At 35.0% G+C, this 20948-nt stretch overlaps 1 protein-coding gene across 1 annotated transcript in view; it reads right to left on the reverse strand.

The window, feature by feature from the left end:
* Positions 1-20948, reverse strand: part of CNTNAP4 (contactin associated protein family member 4) — a 267774-nt gene that overhangs the window by 176331 nt on the left and 70495 nt on the right. The window contains exon 2 of the mRNA XM_063295227.1: positions 18159-18269. Within this exon, the coding sequence (XP_063151297.1) occupies positions 18159-18269 (111 nt within the window). The remainder of the gene's footprint in view (positions 1-18158; positions 18270-20948) is intronic.

Raw genomic sequence — 20948 nt, forward strand, 5'->3', positions numbered from 1 at the left:
TTAACTTTATTACCACTTCAGAAGACTGGACTAAACATAAAATGCTGGTAGCTCAGGTTCATCCCTTCCTCTACTCAGATAAGAAGTTTTTCCCTGCAAAAAGCCTTTAAGGTTTCAAGCTGTTTCTGTACACAAATCTCTCTTCATACTTTATAAACATATTTTTCTGTTTCAGACTAGAAAAACCAACCGACCGACCGACCAACAAAAATACAAGAAAATTAAGATGAAATGAAAACCTTCAAGAAAATAAGGGAAGTGAGTAAATAAAAGACTACTATTTACATTAAGAAAATAATTCTATTTAGACAAATAGTATGTTAGCTTTAGCCTACCATGTAACTTACTCTCTCTCATACATAGCAACTTAATCTTGTGTGGACTACAATTTTGCAATGTCCAGGACAATTATTTTTCTGAATGTAATTTCCCAGGAAGACATCTGATATTTTAAGAAAACCAACTAGTCCTTTATTTTCCTTAATTTTATTTGCCCTAGGCTGGGGACATCCAAATTCATTCATTCTTTTTGTCTATGCCAAATATTTTATCTTTTTAGTATCTTCAGGAGCATCTTTTTTGTCTATCTTGTATTTGAACAGAATAAAATTTAAAAAGTGGATAAAATAAAAACAAGAAAAGACTTCTGTCACCCGTATCTTGCAAGCAGAATGAAGTCCAAGGAACTGGATTGACAGCAAGTCTCAAAAAAGATATAAGGGCTTTTCCTGAAAATGTTTAATTTATTCTACATTTTCAACATAATTATTCTACATAATTTATTAACATTATTTAAATGTTAATTTATCCTACAAGGGCACAGGCTTCATACTATACAACAGAACAAACTTTAATATTTCATAATTCACTTTCTATCTTTCATAATGTTAAAACCGCTCATTTTGATACAAGTAAAAGAAATGGTAAGTGTTATCAACAGACCAAATTTGCTACAGATCACTTCAAATCTGGCTGCTATGTGCAGTTTCAACACCTTCCCCACTCACATGCTTACCTTTTAGCAATGTTCTCCCCCACCCCAGAAATATATCTTCTTGTAGGTGCAGTGCATCACTGGAACAATAGGTTTTAGTGAAAGGGTTTTAAAATATGGTCCACATATCAAGGAATGAAGCAAGGAAAGGGGTTTTGGGATTCTAGTAGCAAGAAAACAAGAAATGAAACAACAGGAAACTAGTAGCAAAACAACAAGAAGACCAATGATTAAGGTCCTTCCTTCCTTCCTTCCACACTGTTAGGATTTGGTTATTTCGAACACAGTTTATTGTGCAAGTTAAAGTATTTGTAATTGTTGCAAGGTTGCAGCAGGGGAGGACAGAAGATGTGTCGCTCATAAATTCCATACTGTGTGTATGTCTCTCTCTGTGTGTGCGGTTGTGAATTAAAGGAATTGTCACAGAAAAAATAATGCAAATATTTGTATAATTCTTCCTTTAAAAAATAAGACTGAAGTGGAAACTAGAATGAATGAATGATCACTGAATATGTGTGAAACTGACATACCCAATCCCTAAATGTATCAACTTTATCTGATACTGAACAAATCAAACTTCAAATAAAGGTGTATGTTACATCTCTGATTACCTTGAGTATCCATATAATACTACTAATTAAGAGAAAGAAAATTAACACTAAATGATGGTTCCATAACTAGCTATTACCCAAGATATTAAAGCAAGATTATAAGTTAAAAGTTGAAATTTTAGGAAGTTCTGTTTCATGTGCTTAATGAATATCTTTAAAATGCAATACCAGTGACCAAATCTTAAAAACAACTATGTAGTTTATCATTTCTTTACATTTTAATCTCATTCTCTTTAAGTGTCTGTGTGATAGTTACTGTCTTGTGTTTAAATGAATAAAGTTGTCTCTATGTTTGTTTTGCTTTATGGATCACAACCAGATTTATTCATCCACTAAGTAATATTCACCCCTTATAGGATTTAACAGTTCTATTCCCCTTCTATGGTGCATGGCAAGCTCAACACGTACTAAATTTCTATGACTCTATAATATATAGGTGTTGGTTCCAAAGCTTTCTGAGTACCATTCTTAAACTTTCATTCAATAAATAATGGGAAAGTTTACACAGTTCAACAATTTTTCAGGAAAGGCACCACAAAATGCAAAGTAAGGAATGTAAAAATCAGAACTGAAAAGTGTGCTACAATCAAATCTGTGATGCTTGGGGTAACATAGTTTCAAATTGCTATAAACTAGAGGTATACAACATTGCCCAAACTACAGTACCCAGAAATCCCACCTTGGGTGGCAATTCTAAGAACTGTCCTCTTGAGTACATCAAGTTAGAGAAGGTCAATCTTCTATCAACTGACCTGTAGACATACCAAAAATGTACTATAAGTCATAATGGCATACTTTTAAACTTTCACAGGAAGTCCAAATTCCTCCCTTGCCTGGCAATTAAAATCCTGGCCCTCAACATGCACCATTTCCTCACTATTGTAGCTCTCAGTATCCCACATTCCATAGCCAAAAGATTGTCGAGACTGATCTATCATAATAGGTATCACCTGTTGACTTAACTGTGTGGGTAAAGATATGCTAAACTTTTATTTGTCATGATGTCTAACTCTCAGTGCCTTTACTGGTCCAGAACCCTGGGCAATGGCTCTTCTTTATCCTTTTATCCTTTTCCACTCTAAAAATTCTTACCTTCCAGATGAAGACTTTTCCTGATAATAATTCTAAGAAATCTAATAAGAAGATCAGTCATATGTTTGCCACTTGACTAGGTTGTGTGCATCCATACCTCATATGCATAGTTTTATTTTTGCAGATAACATGATAGCATGATGTCTCGTGCACAGTCAGAACATTGATCAGGCTAACTAAAGGGCTGTGCATTACTTCAGATTTGATTCAGAGAGGTTGAATAAAATGTTTTATAGATGTGTGGGAGCACAAATGAAGCAACTAGTTTTGACTCATTTGAGCAATCTATTTTAATTGATATGACTCCTTTAATGACACACAGACAGATGCTGAACTTCCATTCCCACACATTCCAAAGCACTTCTGAATCAGATTCAAAGTCCTGGACAGGCTACTAAGTTGATATGTTTCCAGAGCTGAAGGAAACAATCATTTATTTTGTCTCTGAAGATTAAATATAACCTCATACTAACAACACTTAATTTTAACTATCCATTCAGTCCACTAATTCCATCTCAGGACTCTTTAAACTGCAGAGCTCAAATTTTAATTCCCAGATGTTCTGTTTTTTCCCCTATTCCCTGCTTCTTGTAATACCTTACTTGATTTAGAGCTCTGGAAAATTTGAAATTCTGCATGCTTTCTATTGTTTGCATTGGTCTTACTCAGGATATTCCCCAGATAGACCCATAGACTAACATGACTATGATGATTTTTTTCATTTCCTCTGACTGCCAGTATCTCACTCTGGCCTTAAGCAGAGGACTTCCCCAACTGTGATGTCTGGTTCTTTAATTAGCAATTTGATTGGTTAAACTCAGAGCTTCTAGATAAAATGACTATTGTATCATTAACTATTGTAACTAATGTGGAGAGAATATTACTATTTCTAGTTGTAATTGACTTGAATTGGTTGTACAAACCTAAATAGAATGCAAGGGTTGAAAGGGAGATAGATACTGTATATCAGGAAAAGTAGCTACCGTGGCTTACACTTTGAATCTGTGTGTGCTTTGAATATCGCCATCCTGAATGAGTAGCATTAGTCCAAGCAAGATCCACTGACTGCTTGATTGCCTGATTAATTGATGGTACTAAGCTGAGCGGGTTGCTGACATGTTGGAAGTTCTTTGTACATCCCAGCAATTACTTTGTTAAAAGAGTGATATTATAAGGATTTTTTTTTAATAAAAAAAATATTAAATGTTTTCTTATTACACTATCTATTGGATCCTGAAGTTTGCCAAAAGTTTGAAGGACTGTAGCTTCTGCACATGGTTAAGGCACCAGGCTAGAAACCAGGAGACAGTACCGCCTCAGGCATGAAAGCCGACTGGGTGACCTTGAGCAGGTCACCCTCTCTCAGCCCACCTCACCTCACAGGATGGTTGTTGTGGGGAAAATAGGAGGAGGAAGGAGTATTAGGTATGTTCCCCACCTTGAGTTATTTATAAAAATAATAAAGGCAGGATAGAAGATAAAAATAAATTAATTAAATAAATATTATTTCATTTTTTTCTGTATAAAGACTACAATTGTCCTTATGATGCAATTGGAGTATATTTACGATATCAAACAGTGCAGTCTTGTTATATCCAGATTTGGTCATAACTCGCAGATAATATATCACAAAGTCAGATATAACCTTCCTTTAAATATCATATTTCCATATCTGGAAGAGCAATATAGAATAACCTTTATACAATTGAAAAACACCACGCAATTTGCTTCATCTTAATATTCAAAGCAATAAAAATGTAACCTATACATGCCTGGTCCAATATGTGAATGCTTGTCCTACTTATCTGTGCAACATAATTGAGACACTAATCAAGCTTTTTTTTTTTTACTCCTGAAGACTTTCTCACTCAAACAAAAATTGTGTAACTATGTATTGTAGTGGGATCTATATGAAACAATGGCTGACAGAGTGCATAAAAAAAGCAGAACTCTGGAAATATTACAATAATAAGAACTATTGTGAATTTAGCAGGTTTTCTATCAGTACAGCATGGTAAAATGATATGAATTGGGAGCTAAATATTCTCATTAAGAACAGAGCTGAATGAACCCTATTCATATTTCAGTCTCCTACTGAAATTGTCTTCTGCTGCAGAACGGATGGCTTAAACATGGATTTGGCAACAATACATACCATCTGGTGAGAAGAATGTAATCCTTTTTCATTAAAAAAAAAAAGCATCTGACTACCATAATCTATTATCTCAAAGCTAGACGACCAACATCAGTTCTGTGTGGAATTTCTCTGGCCAAATGTTTCCAACCTTAACTTGGCTCATGGCATAGTGATGCAATACTGTTTTTTCTTCTAGCGTATTTGGAGCTTGGAGACAAAAGCTTGATCCATAAAATCCAAAATAAGTTATACCCCAAAGACCTTGGAAATCACCTTTTTCCTAAATGTCACTGAATGTAAATATCTTTACCTGTTTAGCATACATGCTTTCTATTCAAAATAGAAGATTCAGAGATATGAAACTCATCTCCCTTGGCAGTTCCAAGCATCTTTCAAAAGCATTCCTTTGAAAATTATTTTTCTAGTAAAGAAGTTTTTTGCAAAGTAAAAGCAATACAAATATAAAGAAAAAAGAAAATAAAGTAAAAGTGATGAGTAAATAGAAAAAAATGAAAGACAAAAAGACAAAAAGAGAAAGAAAGAGAAAAAGAAAGAAAAATAAATATAAAGAAGTGGCTTCTGATCTTCTTTACAACAGTTATAAATGCATCTTTATTTTATCTTCACTTTCTAAGGTTATATCACAGTTCCCTTCTTTCCATATTCTACCCTTTCTAATTATCAAACCAATAAATCACAGGGTCATTTTTAATGTTTTCAGCAAAAAGTTCATAAAGGGTTTCCAATCACTAACAAATGTAGTCACTGTATCTTTCAAAAGCATTTTTATGTGGGTTGAAACTTATGGGAGAATTACTTTTATTAAACTTTACTACACCATACATCCTTTTAAAGTATATTGAATTGGCTTTGTATATGTTAATTGCTGTGAATATGTTATGTGCTTCTTACTGGAAAGGCTGTTTGGTTCTTTCCTTGGTAGAATGACTAACCAAGCTGTGGGAATATGATTTAATATCCAGACTTTGTATCTTAAAAGTAAATCTGATGTAGAATTCAGTTGTAACTGGAAACTCTTCCTGGACTATAATTTAACATAGATTTGTACCTCATCCAAACTTTGAATTTTTCTATGTCTACAGTATATTTTAACTTCATGGGATATTCCATTTAGAATAGATTCTCAGTATTGATTCAATTTATTATAGATTATAAATTCAGTCAGTGATTAATACAATGTTGACCATGGTTGCTAATATGTATTTTTTTTCTAAAGCTCAATAGTGATTCTCAGGGTTGTTGTTTTTTTAAACTGATACAATATAATTAATAAAATTTAGAATTCACAAGTAATTGATATCTTATAAAACTGTAATCTCCTTGATATTTTAGAACCCTTTACTTGTGCTTAACTATTTGTATTATTTTTATCTGTCCTTTATTCTTCTTTGATTATACCCTTTTTGGGGTGGTGAGGATGAAAAAAAATTACTATTACACACATTTCATCCCAAATATAGAAAAGGATTAATAATGAGAATAATATTTCCAAATTCTGGGTAATCCTCTGACAGAATATAAACATTTATGTCCGCTGACTCATAGTTTCATTGTTAAAGCTCTGTGGCTGCCAGTATCCAGATGGAATTGGCTAATATTCCCAGATGGTAATATGACTATGAAACATTCCATTATCATAATGGAATGTTACATGGAACATAATGGAAGCAGAATGTAGCTTCTATTTGTTTAACCATAAATGCTATGAAATGCTTAACACCACCATGCCCAATCCTTTATATTCCAACAATGTATGTGTTTGCCTTGTTCAACTGACTTCATGTTGTGGCGTGAGTTAGGAACCATTCCAAAGCCACTATATTCAGCTGCTGTATTATTTTTCTTGTAAAGCGAACATTTCCAGAAATGTAACCATCAAAACAGAAACATAATTGGACTTTGATTACTGAAAATATATATTTATTTACTCAACTACGTAGCAGTAGCAGAAAAGGGGCAAATATAAGCTTCATTTGGCTACTATGAGCTCATAGCACAGCTAGATCTGAATTACATGATACACATTTATAAATATGATCTCTATGATAATTACACAACTTCCCTTGTACTGTCAGGAAAATCAAGCATGTCATCTCATAATAAGGAACTGCTTGTATATAATTCCATCGACAGACCTCATCTTGCCTATAAAATCATTATAATTGTTAGACTTTATTTCTTGTTAGGCTAAATTCAGATAAGATCATTTTAAACCATCCTATAAATGTGGAAAGCTTCCAGTTAAATGAAGATATATTTGACTTTTATTCTACATTTTGGGCATGAACAATGACATACTTCAAAATTCCCATTATCACCACTAAGTTTTAACATAGATCATAAATTTTCCTTCAAACCCAGGGGAACTGCAACCTTGTTGGATGCCTCATGGATCAGAATTCATGGATTCTAGTTGATATAGCACATTACAATGGTATTAATAAAGAAGCCCTCCTGGCTGAGGAAAGGCATTAAAGCAAGAAGCTTGAGAAATGAGATAAATAGAATGTACTTCTGGGCAGCCAATTTTAAATTGCCACTGGCAATAGTACAAATTTTGTTGGAGTCACTGTATTGATAGAGCATATTAAAAGTATAACAGAAAATGCAATTGAGCTAAACTTGTGTAAGATCAGTATTTGTAAGCATGGTCACAATTATCTTGATTTCCACAGCTTAGAAGGTTGCTATCTTGAATTAATTTTTTTCATATATGTAGCATACCAAAAGAAGATAAGAAAAAAATGTTTATAATATCTCTATTCCCTAATATTTCTCAGAACTTTTCACAAGCAATGATGAAAACAGAAATTAAAATGGCACTGCTTCTTCCACACTAAACCACCTTACTTTTTTTTTTCCTCCTAGACCCAATAAAATGCCTTTTCATACTGCAAGTTAATCCTACAACCTTCTATTTATAATTTTCTGAAGTATCACATATATGAAGTTAAATCAGCCAACTTAAAAACCAAATGAGATTTTTTTGGGATCTATATCTGTGTCATGTATCATTAGTTTTAATTCTATCATTGTGTACTGTACTAGTAATCAAACTATGTTTAACTGTTTTACATTTGAAAACTGTATAAGCCTATGCATATTTGGGTAATTTTTCACAGACCATTATAGCCTCTTAGTTTTAAGGAGATATTATAATGGACAGCAGTTAGCATGATTGAAATTGCAAAACATACTGTTTAAAAAGTCATAATATTTACTGCATATTCATTGTTCTGCAGATTTCATTTACTAAAAGTAAAAATGGAATTCTAACAATTTCTGATGTTGTGTAAAAATGCAACACTGTAAAAATCAAGGTTACTATTCAAAGTCATGTCATGCACTTGTGATCTGAACTGTCAGCCCTTTGAGGTAGTCCAGACAAGAAGCACCAACCATGAGTACTAATACTACCTTTATTGTAAGGTTACAGTGACAAGTCTGAAAGTACATCTCCCCTCCCTTACTATTACTCTCCCCAGAAACTAAGGTCCTTTCCGAGATGCTTTTGCCACCCCCATCCTTCCTTTGGGCTCAGATTTTGTTTGTCAGACCATTCTCTAGGCTGCAGCTTTTCTTCCTGTCTCCCAAGATCATTCCCACATACCATTACAGACATAGCGGATCACGGTCATGTTAAAAAATTAAGTTTTAGGAAAAAGACTTCCACAAAAAATTACACAAATAAGACTCAATGTCCTGCTTTTCATTACTGAACCTCTGTGTTATAGCTTGACCATGTCAAAAAGTCATTTGATGGACACAACATGTGACCGTCCCATGAGATGGGTAATTTGTTCAAAGCCACTCTCGGCTGCAACAGACTTGCGTAGCTGTAGGGAGCATGGGTAAAACCAGTACATGGGAAATACAGAGTAACACTGAGACCATGCAGCAGATATCTAAACTGAAAAACTCAAGGTCATCCATATTATTTCCTGATGGAAGAGGCAACTATGTGGTTCAAAAACAAATGAATGCTGATGGCTTTATGTTAGCCCTTCCTAATTGAGGAGCTTCCATAGTTTTTACTACATCTTCCATGATTCCCTGCCAAGCTGCTTGGGGGAATCTGTCTATCCCACAGATACTCTCCCCTTAGTCTTTGAAAATAAAACTGTCTTTTATTTAGGCAAGTGAATCATTTTAAGAAGAATAGTAAACAGAGCCATGAAATGTGAAAAGTAGAGTGTTATTGTATCATTTATTTTCTCAGTTCTCCTAAAATTTCTTTTACACCATTATCTTCTCAAGCCTGCCTCCTTTTTCAAGGTCAACTTTACAGAACAGTGTTAAGGTGCTCCTAAGGCATCTGACCATTTCATCTCAGAAGTACAGTGTGGACTTGGGGTTTATGAAATTGCCACCACATAGTATTTCCTTAAGGTTTAATACCAAAGCAATAGCAGCAGCAGCAGCTGTCTCATAATGAGGCAGTGCAATAAATCATCACTGAGTTGATCAGTCAACTGGCATAGGGCTTAGATTATATTATTAAAAGTTCAGTGTTCATGTCCCCAGCAGAATAGGCAGGGCAAACTTTATTATTATTATTAATAATAAAAATTCTGGGTCTAACCAAGAGAAACCTGTGAATAGATTCTATGAATAACCACAATTTCATCTACAGTAAGAGGAACGTTATGGGGCAGCTTGGCCATGATGGCTTTTGTAGGCATCTATTATCTTGGTTTCTTGACCCATATACCCTTGTTCTGAAAATAATGCATAAGCTAAAGCAACAGGATCCAAAGAGTACTAAATTAAAGTTCATAATGTGTTTCTCCTTGTTTAAAATGAGAGGAACTCTCTTTTGTTCTGGGAAAGAACTAAGTATACAGAACCTAGATAATAGGTAAATGTTTTCCTGATTTCCATTTTCACCATAGGGAAACAACCCACAAAATTAACATAAACTGACCAATCTGAAATCTTGCCAAAAGATATGATCAAATCCTGAAATGTTCACACCCCAAGAAAGATCAACAGGTCGCAAACTGCTTATATATGTCTGAAAGTTGTTTTTGTTCCATAAATTTCTAGCTAACTTTAATGTGAGATTTAGTTTACTAAGAAAACACCCAAGACAACTATTCATTCCACAGTCAGAGACAATTAAATTAAAGACACTGCATGCAACTCCTTTCCTCTCTACATTACACATAAATATGTAGGACTCCAATCCAGATCTCTTCTTGTGCATGGAAGGAGGAAAAACCCTCTATAAAAATAAAATTAATCTCCTTATACTGTTATGCAGTTTAACATGGCACATAATGTACATAAGAATAGGCTTCTGAACTCTTTCCTACAGAAATATGCTTAGACTCTCTACTGAGCTATAAAAATGTGGCAGTACCTGATAGCTACACGTGCAGTTTTTGTCAAATTAGAACCTGTCAGTACATCTTAAAGCCACTGAAATATCTCACTGACATTCTAAACTGTTCCAGTTGCCCATGTTTGAAACTCCATATTTGGAAAGAAATTGCTTTTACATGGGATAGTAGAGATTTAAATATGACTAAGCCCATATAGGTTGCTGAATCCTTCCTTTTCCTAGTCTGAATTGCCATCTTCCTGACAGCTATTAACTCTTGAAAAATGAAAGACCTAACCATGAAACCTAGTCATAGATCTCTCCATGACATTTCATGGGGATTGTTTTATACCAGTGGCATTTTTACCAGCTGAATTAGCTAAGGCCTCAAATTTAGAACGTCTGCACAACAAGGATATTACAGTGCTGTACAAGGTTGCAGCATGTGGTTCCTCTATTTACCTCATTCTCTTTTCTCTGCTAAAATTTGGGAATCAAATACTTTCTGACTGCTTCAAGCAGCAAAGACCCCAATGGAAAAATAACTTTCAGCACTGAACAGATCTCAGAGGCTTTATGTAAAAACTGTAACTGCAAGCAAAGTGCTGTATTTTTAACAATTCTTTCTGATGTTTGAGCTTATCTTTTTTCTCTGTGATCCCTCTGCTTCCTTACTGTATAATCTTTCAAGATTAAACTAAATGATTCTTCTAAAAGAATTTTAGAATTAGAAGGGCATGATCTGAGTTTAAGATGGCATGGTTTTCTATGGTACGATAAAGTTAAGGTTAATATAGATTTTAAGAATCATTATATTAGAAGTGTCATATGGAGAATATAAAATAGATATAAACTTAGACTGTCCTAGAAATGCCTTTATGGGTCTCAGCACAAGAAGCATTTAACAAGAAAGAAAGAGTAAGTAAAGAAAATTGGTTAACTTATCGATACTTGCTAGAACAGGAACATGGAGAATATAAGATGAAATCAAGAGAGCAACTGGCTGCAGAGGGATTTAGTTTTCAATGGTTTATGTATGCACACTTAAGAGAAAGGTTTAAAGTAGATAATAGGACATTTGGAAATGACCAGCAGAAGATAGAAGTTGAAGTTGAACTAGGTACAAATGATGAACATGTAATTGCTAAAATGTATAAATTTTTATTGAAATTTGAAATGGAAGAAGGACAAGTGAAAGACTGGGCTAAGAACTTTAGACATAAGTTATTGATGGAACAGTGGGAAAATATGTAGTTAAAAGGATTGAAATTTACATTATGTTATAACTTAAAATAGATTTTTTATAAAATGATGTACCACTGGTATTTGACTTCATAAAAATTATCTAGAATGTATAAAGGTACTTCAAATTTATGTTAGAAATGTAGACAACATGAAGGGTTATTTTATCATTCCTGGTGGACTTGTAAAATGCCAGAAATTTTTGAGTTCAAATACATATAACGATACAAGGAATTTTAAAGATCAACATTCAAATGAAACCAGAACTTTTCGTGCTGGGATTAATGGACAGTCAATTAGAAAAGAGCCATGGAAGATTATTTTTATATATCATTACTGCTGTGAGACTATTATATGTGCAAAAATGGAAAGACTCTGAAATACCTACAATGGAGGATGGTTGGTGAAGATGACAGAAATAGCAGAGATGGCAAAATTAACTTGTTTGATTAGAGAAAGATCAACCTTTATTAGTGACTGGAAACTCCTTATGTTCTTTTGCTGAAAAAAGAGAAAAATGAACTTGTGATTTATAGGTTAGAAGATTAGTAAGGGTAGCTTATGGAAAGAAGGAAATTATGATTTAACTTTAGAGAGAAAGGGCAAAATACACATGTATCTATAACCATTGTCAAGAAGATTGGAAGCCACTTCTTTATAATCTTTCTCTCTCCCTCTCTCTTTCTTTCTTTCCTATTTCTTTTTATATTTTCTTTTTTCACTATTTATTATTTTTCTTTATTATCTTTATTTTCTCTTATGGTTTTTACTTCATTAAAATTTTCTTCAATAAAAATTATATTATATATGTATGTAAATTATGTATGGATGTGTGTGTGTGTGTGTATACACACACAAACACACACACACTAAATGATTCTGATCTCCCATATACTCCCATATAAAATATTTTGGAGCACAGCTGGATTGCTTACTGAAAAATATTTCCCCTAAATGAGCATTAACTATTTCTGTTTAAAATTACATTTGAATGATGGACAGAATGTTCGGCTCTTAGAGCATAAATAACTACAGTTTTTAAACTGAGATTCTGCTTTTTCTGTATACCATGTACTAAACTGATGCTTGAACTGGTTTACAACAGGAACAGTACAGTTCTGAGTTTTCTCTTGTTTGGTCTGCAGTTTTATACCATCACACTTTGTTTTTTTGTTTTTTTATTTATTTTATTTATTTAAATTTATTGGCCACCCAACTCCAGTGGACTCTTCTACTATAGCACTTCTACTCTGAAGTCTTTCAATGAAAACACTGCAATTTCCCTGTTGTATGCTGAATATGAGGGATGCGGTGGTGCTGCGGGATAAACCACTGAGCTGTTGAGCTTGCCGATCAGAAGGTCGGCGGTTCAAATCTGCGTGACGGGGTGAGCTCCCATTGCTAGTCCCAGCTCCTGCCAACCTAGCAGTTCATGCAAACATGCAAATGTGAGTAGATTAATAGGTACCGCTTCGGCAGGCAGGTAACGGCATTCCGTTTAGTCATGCCGGCCACATGACCACGGAAGTGTCTACGGACAAACGCCGGCTCTTCAGCTTTGAAACGGAGATGAGCACCGCCCCCTAGAGTTGGACATGACTGGACTTAATGTCAAGGGAAACCTTTACCTTTACTATGCTGAATATACCTATATAGGACTTGAGAAGCTGCTGCCTGAAATACTGGTTGAGGAACTTTTTGGGTGAATTTCTGGCTCAGCATACTTTTTCCAATAAGTTAATTTCCCCTTGAAGAGCTTTCTGTGGTTTCCCAGCCCCATTTTTAATATTTCTTGACCTTGCAGAAAGTTAAACAAAGAGTTCTTGATTTGGGTATACAGAACGATAGATCAAAATTTCACTCAATAGCGCACATTTTTATTTATGGCCCCTTTGCTATGCTTTGTGTTTAAAGCTTATGTTTTCACTTCTAACCTGCTTGAAGAGTTGGACAGAAATACTTGCAAACTTGAATAAGTCCAAGAATCAGTAAAGTAACAATAAATGCATGGTAGTTTGTATATGGTACTTAAAGGCTCAATAGCAACTTTTTACATCCTAAAAGACCTACTTCAGATGAATGAGTCTAGATCCAGCCTGTGATTTTTTACCTTGTAGTTTTAACCTTTCCATGGGTATGCTTGAATTGCTTGAATGTTGTCCTAGATTAGACATTTCTTCCAAAACTGAGGAAGATACTGTTTTGTGGGAATTAACCACAGAGTACAGTATGAAAAGCAATGTGATGAGTTAAAAAACAAAACAAAACTTTATTGGGAGGAGGCTTAGCAGGTGTAAAAGTATTATGGAAAAGAAGCCACCATTTTTCATATTTCTCATCATAATGTATTACCTAGAAAATCTATCAAGTTGTTTTCAAATATTTTATGATCAGTTTCATAAAGATTGCTATGAAAGCTAGGGAACTGCTTTATGTGTGTGCCTTTTGTCAATTATTCAAAATGTATGAAATTAAAACCAAATCTTTCAGCTGTTAAAATACAACTAAAAAGACCCAAGTCCAAGTCCCTACTTGAGTTCAGGAGGTGACTTGGAACAAGTCACTCTCTCTCTACTTCACAGAGTGCTGTTGAGAAATACAATGACCTTATTCCCTCCACCTTGCACACAGAGAGAGGCCCAGACACAAGTGTTGCAAAGAAGTTAGAGGAACAGCAGGATGTACTGTAGATGAAATTAATCAGTCAATCAGTAATAAAGAAAAAGCCTGGAATTTGATCATGGTTTTTAATCTTACATTAAGTTTCATTTACATGACAAATTGCTTTGTTCTAAGCAATTCACCTAAATCATTTGCATACTAGATATTACGTACCATCTTTCTAGTGTTCTTTTATTTATATTATATTCCATTATCACAATAGATTATCTGGGTAGCCAGTAACATTTGCAATAAAATTGATAGATTTGTCTAGACTTAAATTAAGTGGCATACCAGCAGCTGTTTTTTGATCCATTGACATAAGCTCCAGTTCTTTTAACTGTGCATCAAGCTTTAACAACTGCTATACTTAGAATAAAATCTGCTTTATCGAATAATATCACTAACATCTTGATTAGGAATGCTTGATAAAAAGTTGCTTTGAAGTCAACTTTTTTTTCCTCTCACACCAAATCTCAGATTTACCTAGTATCCTATTTTGCTGATGTATGGGTTCAGTATGGTCCCATTGTTAAATCAACCTCCAAAACCTCTTCCTCACAATCTGTAGAAACATCAGCACGGTATCTGGTAATAAAAGCAATTTTATGGTTAATACCAACACCCTGATATTTCCATAAATATTAAGTTCTAGGGGATGGCAGGTTGTGGGTTTGTGTGCTGATATTCTACTGAAATCATCCAGTTTCAGGAGATCATTTAGAATTTGGGCAAAATAAGATGTGACTTCACCCCTTAGTAGTTTCTGTTCTTGGTTATAAATATTGCTGTATCTCCAAGCAGAACTGGAATTATTCTTATATCTTGATGTTTGAGTACTGGGTTAGACCCCAGTTTGAAAGAACTAGACTTTCCCATTGCCCAAACCAGAATAGTTGCCAAATCTTTTGAAGCTGCCTGAACCCAAAGTGATTATTTTTCCAGTCATGACTCCCCAAGCAAAATTCTTTTTAGCAATCTCTTGATTAAGACTAAATGTATGTAGTATAAAAATTCTAACAAGCAAACTGTTTTCCCTTTAAATCCAATACATCTCAGTCTAAATTAGGACAGACACTTCCTGAGTTTTACTGTGCACTGGAAAGGAGGCAGCTCTCTTCCCTGATAAAAGGGAGGTCTGTGTATGGTTGTTTAGATAACAGTCCCTTGAATCAGTCTGAGAACTAGCTCTTACATTGTTCAGGAACCAGAAGACTAAAGTGGACAGTCACCTGATAAAACTACTGACAGAATGGTTGGTACTTTTAGGTCAGACTGTACTGGTCAGACTGTACACATGATAAAACTGTTGCAGCTTGTTGATTGATGACTATTTTAATGCCACAACAACTAAGGACAATTTTAATCTGCCTCAGGATGAGGATGAGATGAAGATAATTGCATGGGGATATAAAAGAAAAAAGTGGTTAGCAGTGCATATTTGTACCATGGTTAAATGCAAGTGGGGAAGGACCCTTAGATAATTATGCTGATATTTACTTGCTCAGTACAAGTAGAACAGGAAATAGTCTGGGCTGTCAGAAACTATCCAATCACAAATATAAAATTCTAGTAACATTTTAATCAATATAAAACATAAAATGCATATATGTGTGTGTGTGTGTTTGTGTATTTATAAATATTAATAATCAATAAAACATTGTGCACAAGAGTGACTGATTATCCATATCAGGGGAGAGGTCATCGTTAGGATACAAAGAAACAGCCCCTAATGAAGGTTTGTGTTGAACTGCATGATTTATTTTCCTGTGGTGAATGGACTTATCTTGGAAACAAACTATTAGGATCCACTTCCCTGATTTATTGTTTATGTAAGAGAATTGAATCATCATCATCATACAATCACGGAATTGGAAGGAGCCCTTGGATCCAACCCCGTGCTCAGGAATCCAAATTAAGAGATCTTTAACAGAAAAGTGCCCCAGTCTTTGCTTGAACACATCCAATACTCCCACAGTAAAAGGGAGATAATCACTTTCCTTGGTAACTGGTTCCACTGTCAAACTCTTACTGTAAGGAAGTCCTCACCTCCACCCTCAAACATTCAATCAGAACCTGCCTTTCTGAAACTTAGGACCATTTTTATGTGTCCTGTATTCTGGGACAATAGATAGCAACTTTTGGTTGTCTCCTGTGTGACATCTTTCCAGATATTTGAAGAGTTCTCCCATATACTGCTTAGTCATCTTTTCTCAAGGCTAAACCTACTCAGCAACTTTAACCTCTCTTCCTAAGCATTATTTCTAGTCCCTAGATCATCTACATTGGTTTCTCTGTACTTATTCCAGTTTCCAAACTGAACACAGAGGTTAAGGTGAGACCTGACCAATCTAGAATAAAGTGGAACAATTACTTCCCGTAATTTGCAAATTATACTTCAGCTGGTGCATCAACTGGATATCCTAGTCCAGGTAGATGAGGAACCATTGATGGATACTCTTCTAATGAGTTAGAAATTAGGAATGAGTTGCTTTCATTTTATGGTCCCCCAGTTGTTTGCAAACTTTTCTCCCTCTTTTAGGTGTCTTTCAGGCTTAATGCCTGCAGTCACAGTGCAATATTTTTTCATCAGTCTGCCTCTGCTTTACTTTATCAGCTTTTTCCCTACACTATTCTAACTACCCAGATATATTATAAATTTCCTTAGCATTTCTCAGTTCTCAACAAGTATGCAATTCATAGTATATGAGAGAATCTGCAAAGGTTTTTGATTCCTTAAAAAATAAACATCAATTTTGACCGTTCAAGATTTTTCCTATCTCACAGATTAACTTAAAAGCTTATTAAATTTAAGCTTGTTGTTGACCAGCCAACTGAACAGAATAGCAAAACTACCGTTTTAAATGAAATAAATCTGTTTTGCAGAGAGCAACACTTACATAAAATATCAGCAAAGCTCTTATCAGCTCAAGTCTTCCCTGAGAAGAGGATATGTGTTCCACCAAACAATTGTCAAGAGCAGAATAAAGGGGCCAGATTGAAATCTGAGACTCATAGAAACTTCTCTGACTAACCACATCTCATTTTTTGATTGAATAATTTTCTGAATAGATTTTGGAATATAATTTCTTCAGCAAAGCATTTCACAAAGTACCCCACGTTATTCTAATTAGCAAGCCTAATAGGCTACATGGCATATCTGCTTAGTGGATACCCAGCCAACACAACCCCCATAGCATAGGTTTTATCCTGCTATAACAGCTCTCAGCCATCAGTAGGCAGGCAGCTGCATTTTGGATCAGCTATAGCTTCTAACTCATCTTCAAGGGCAGCCTTCCTGCTGACTGCATAAGGTTTCCATTCTGATTGGCTAGAGAACTGTGAAGGATAGTCAATTAGTCATATTTACTAGACTTTATTGCAACTAAATTTGTTTGCACAACAAATTGCATGTATTAACAAATATCATGACCACGGAAGTGTCTACGGACAAACGCCGGCTCTTCGGCTTTGAAACGGAGATGAGCACCGCCCCCTAAAGTCAGACACGACTGGACTTAATGTCAAGGGAAACCTTTACCTTTACCTATAAGGGTGAGTGGTCAGGAAATCCTCATACTAGATGGAAAAGAAGATGTCTTGCAGAGATATCTCCCTGAAATAGTCCAATAGATACTCAAACAGCCTGCCTCCCCCCACCCCGAAATCTGTCTTCATGAGCAGCTTGTTCCCTTGATTCCCCTCTTCTGGTACTTGCTTGTCAGAGCAAGAAAGTATCACCTTTTGCCTCTGCTTCTCACAGCTGTGCTAGGTAAAATAGGACATCCACACCCAGTGAATCAGATTGGATATCATTGGCTGCAAACTGAGACTCTAAAGTCTGTGATAATGACACATTCCCAATAGAATTTGGAATAGGGAATGCAGGTTTCCTCCCATCTGAGTTGAGTCTAGATGGTTATGGCTTCTGAGGGCATTTAAACTCCACTAAATATATCACAGTATTGATAAATGCTTGCTTCCCTTTTGGCATTTTAATTTAACATACTGTTCACTTGATTTCATAAATCTCTTTTGTAAACCTTCTGAATTAAGAAGAACCAAGGGAGCACTTACCATCTCTTCGATTAAGTCTTGCAAATCCTGGACTATGACTACTGGACAGTTCTGATGAACTGCTGAATGATGACTGAGACAAGGCTGACACCAGCTGATCATCACAATTATCTGTTGGGAAAAAAACATCACACTTCAGGCTTCTACACTTAAAATAAGGATTTTTGAAAACTATAACTAAAACAGAACATTGCAAACACCAGAACTGAATTTATATTTCTCTGATCACGTCTCATAGTGTTTGCTTGAGAGTCTATTAAAATTGCCATTACTGAGCTGGAGCTTCTTATTTGATCAATGTTACATCAGATTACCATGGTGCAATTTGTTGGATTTTCTGACTCTTGCTGTGCTCCTTCTTCTAAGTTAACTCTGAAGAAAGGTTTCATAAATGCCTGAGAGGTTACCAGTTACTATTTATGACCAGAACAACAGATATCTGCCAGTAAAGTTTCAGCTTATATATAAGCTACACACACACACACACATCAGCCAAGAACACAAATAGATCATTGAACAATCAACCACGAGTTGTCATTTGAAACACAAATGACTAGGCTCAGATTATCCTACTTTGGACACATTATGTGAAGACCTAGCTCTCTAGAGAAGGCTCTAATGCTGGGAAAGGTGGAAGGAAAAAGAAGATGACCAGCAACAAGGTGGATGTACTCAGTTACAGTGGCAGTGGGTACGCTGTTAAAAGACCTGAAAGGCCAGGCTAGGGACAGATTGTCATGGAGAAAATCTATCTATGTGGTTGCTAAGAGTCAACACCAACTTGATGACACATAATCAATCAATCAAATAATGCACAAACACATATTATATATAGTGAATTTGGTGTTATTCTAGGTGATTTTTTTTTTTTGAGAAATTGAAATCTAACTTAAGAATAGACATAGTAACTCTCTAAGTGGGCCTTTTTGTTCTGCCCATGTTTTTTGCTTGCTTGAGATATAAAAGGGACATGAAATCATTACTGAATAATTACTAATAGGCAAGTCCCAGGTTTTTTACACGTAGAAGCAAGTGTGTTTCACAAAAGTGGATTCAGCAGCACTTCACAATCAAAGACACATAAGTAAGCAGATTTCAGTCAATACTTGGGATGTTAAATCCTTTTCCAGCTTCTTTCTCTATTTATATTTGCAAAAGAATAACTAGAGAATCAATAGCTGCTGTAGCTTTGGATGAAAAAAGATTGAATGAAATCACAAAGTAACAAAAAAAGGGGGGGGGATATTGCACACATTTTCATTTTAATGAAATCAAGCCAATTATGTGAAAACATCAGTGTTTATAAAAATTACCAGTAGATTCAAGAGCAGTGGATAGGCCAACAATAATGAACAGAAGAATGTAGAAGATGTGTTAGAGGAAGCTAGAAGGGATTGCAATATTGCATCTATCTTAAAATAATAAATTCATTTACTAGTAGCCTTTCCATTTTACAGAAATCATAATCATAATCTTGACAAAAAGCATTAGTGCAAACACCAGTACTGAAGTTTCAAATATCCCTCTTCCCTTCTCCATGAAGATTATGTTCATACAAACTGATTTACATCCAAAATTTTACTTTGGGATTATTTTGCCAAAGGGCACAATGACTATTGGCATATTCCTCTATGGACAGTCCTTGAAGTAAGAATTCAGGAATTGCTGATCAATGGCCATATACCCTGGTGTTGCCTCCAATGTTAGCCAATAATTATCAGGTTAGAATGAGCAGCATTGGTAAGTCATATTTCTGACTTCTAGAACTCTGCCCCACTAACCTGAATAGTTGTAAAGACAGTACTGACAAAGAAAGCATGGATACTAAGGAGCAGTAAACCCTTATTACATCAAAGATTAGCATGATTTCCCGAAGATACAACTCTGCATATGGTAAACTAGCATGACCAGAACTAGTACATTCTCATAATGTGCACACTTTGGGGTGAGCGTTGAAGTGAGTCTCAGCTTGTCATATGTCTGAAGAGATGCAGCTTTACCTGCAACTGGCTCAGTCTGCTGCAAGTAAGTCTTTCGTTTTATACACGAAAGAGGTGAGGTGGAAGTGATAGAATGCTTGTACCACCTTAGAATGTATAATATCTAGATATAGAGGTTGACCTCTAAACTTCACATTTTAATGTGAAATTATCTAAACCAATAGCAACAGTGATCCTTTATAATCTCCAAATTTTACTAGGCAGTTTTCCTTTTAGGAGGATCAGCCTTTTATACTTCATTACCACCGTACAAATTCTATGTAATATTCTCCCCACGGGACTATATTCCATGCATTTGAAGAAGTGGACTATGATCCACAAAAGCTTACATAGTAATGAATTTGTTACTGTCTTTTATTCTTTTGTTAATATCATCTTTTCTGTTACAAATTAAATCAAGGTTCCTGAAAATAACATTAAAAAGTATGATATAAAGGGAGATTGATTGCATTAATGTAAATTAAGCAAAACACATATAAAAATGTGCATAATTTGCAAAATGCATATCTGAATATTTTTGAAATGGGAAATGCTGAATCTAAGATAAAAATAATAATAAATTGCATTATGCTTATGATTTAAGCAAGGGAGCATTATTTTATAATAGGGAAAACTCATTTTAAATAATAAGAAAACCAACAAACTCTTTAGGCAAATGCATTCAATGAGTTAATAGGCCTTGATCTGGGTGCTCCCCAGAAGTGAGGGCCATAGACCAGAAGTTGTGGCCCCAACTCTCTGAAACATGCTAGAGATATGGTTGGACCTTCCCATCCAGTTTTTAGGGAGA

Source organism: Candoia aspera, chromosome 2 (genome assembly GCF_035149785.1).
Source record: "Candoia aspera isolate rCanAsp1 chromosome 2, rCanAsp1.hap2, whole genome shotgun sequence".
In the NCBI taxonomy this organism is placed as follows: Eukaryota; Metazoa; Chordata; class Lepidosauria; order Squamata; family Boidae; genus Candoia; species Candoia aspera.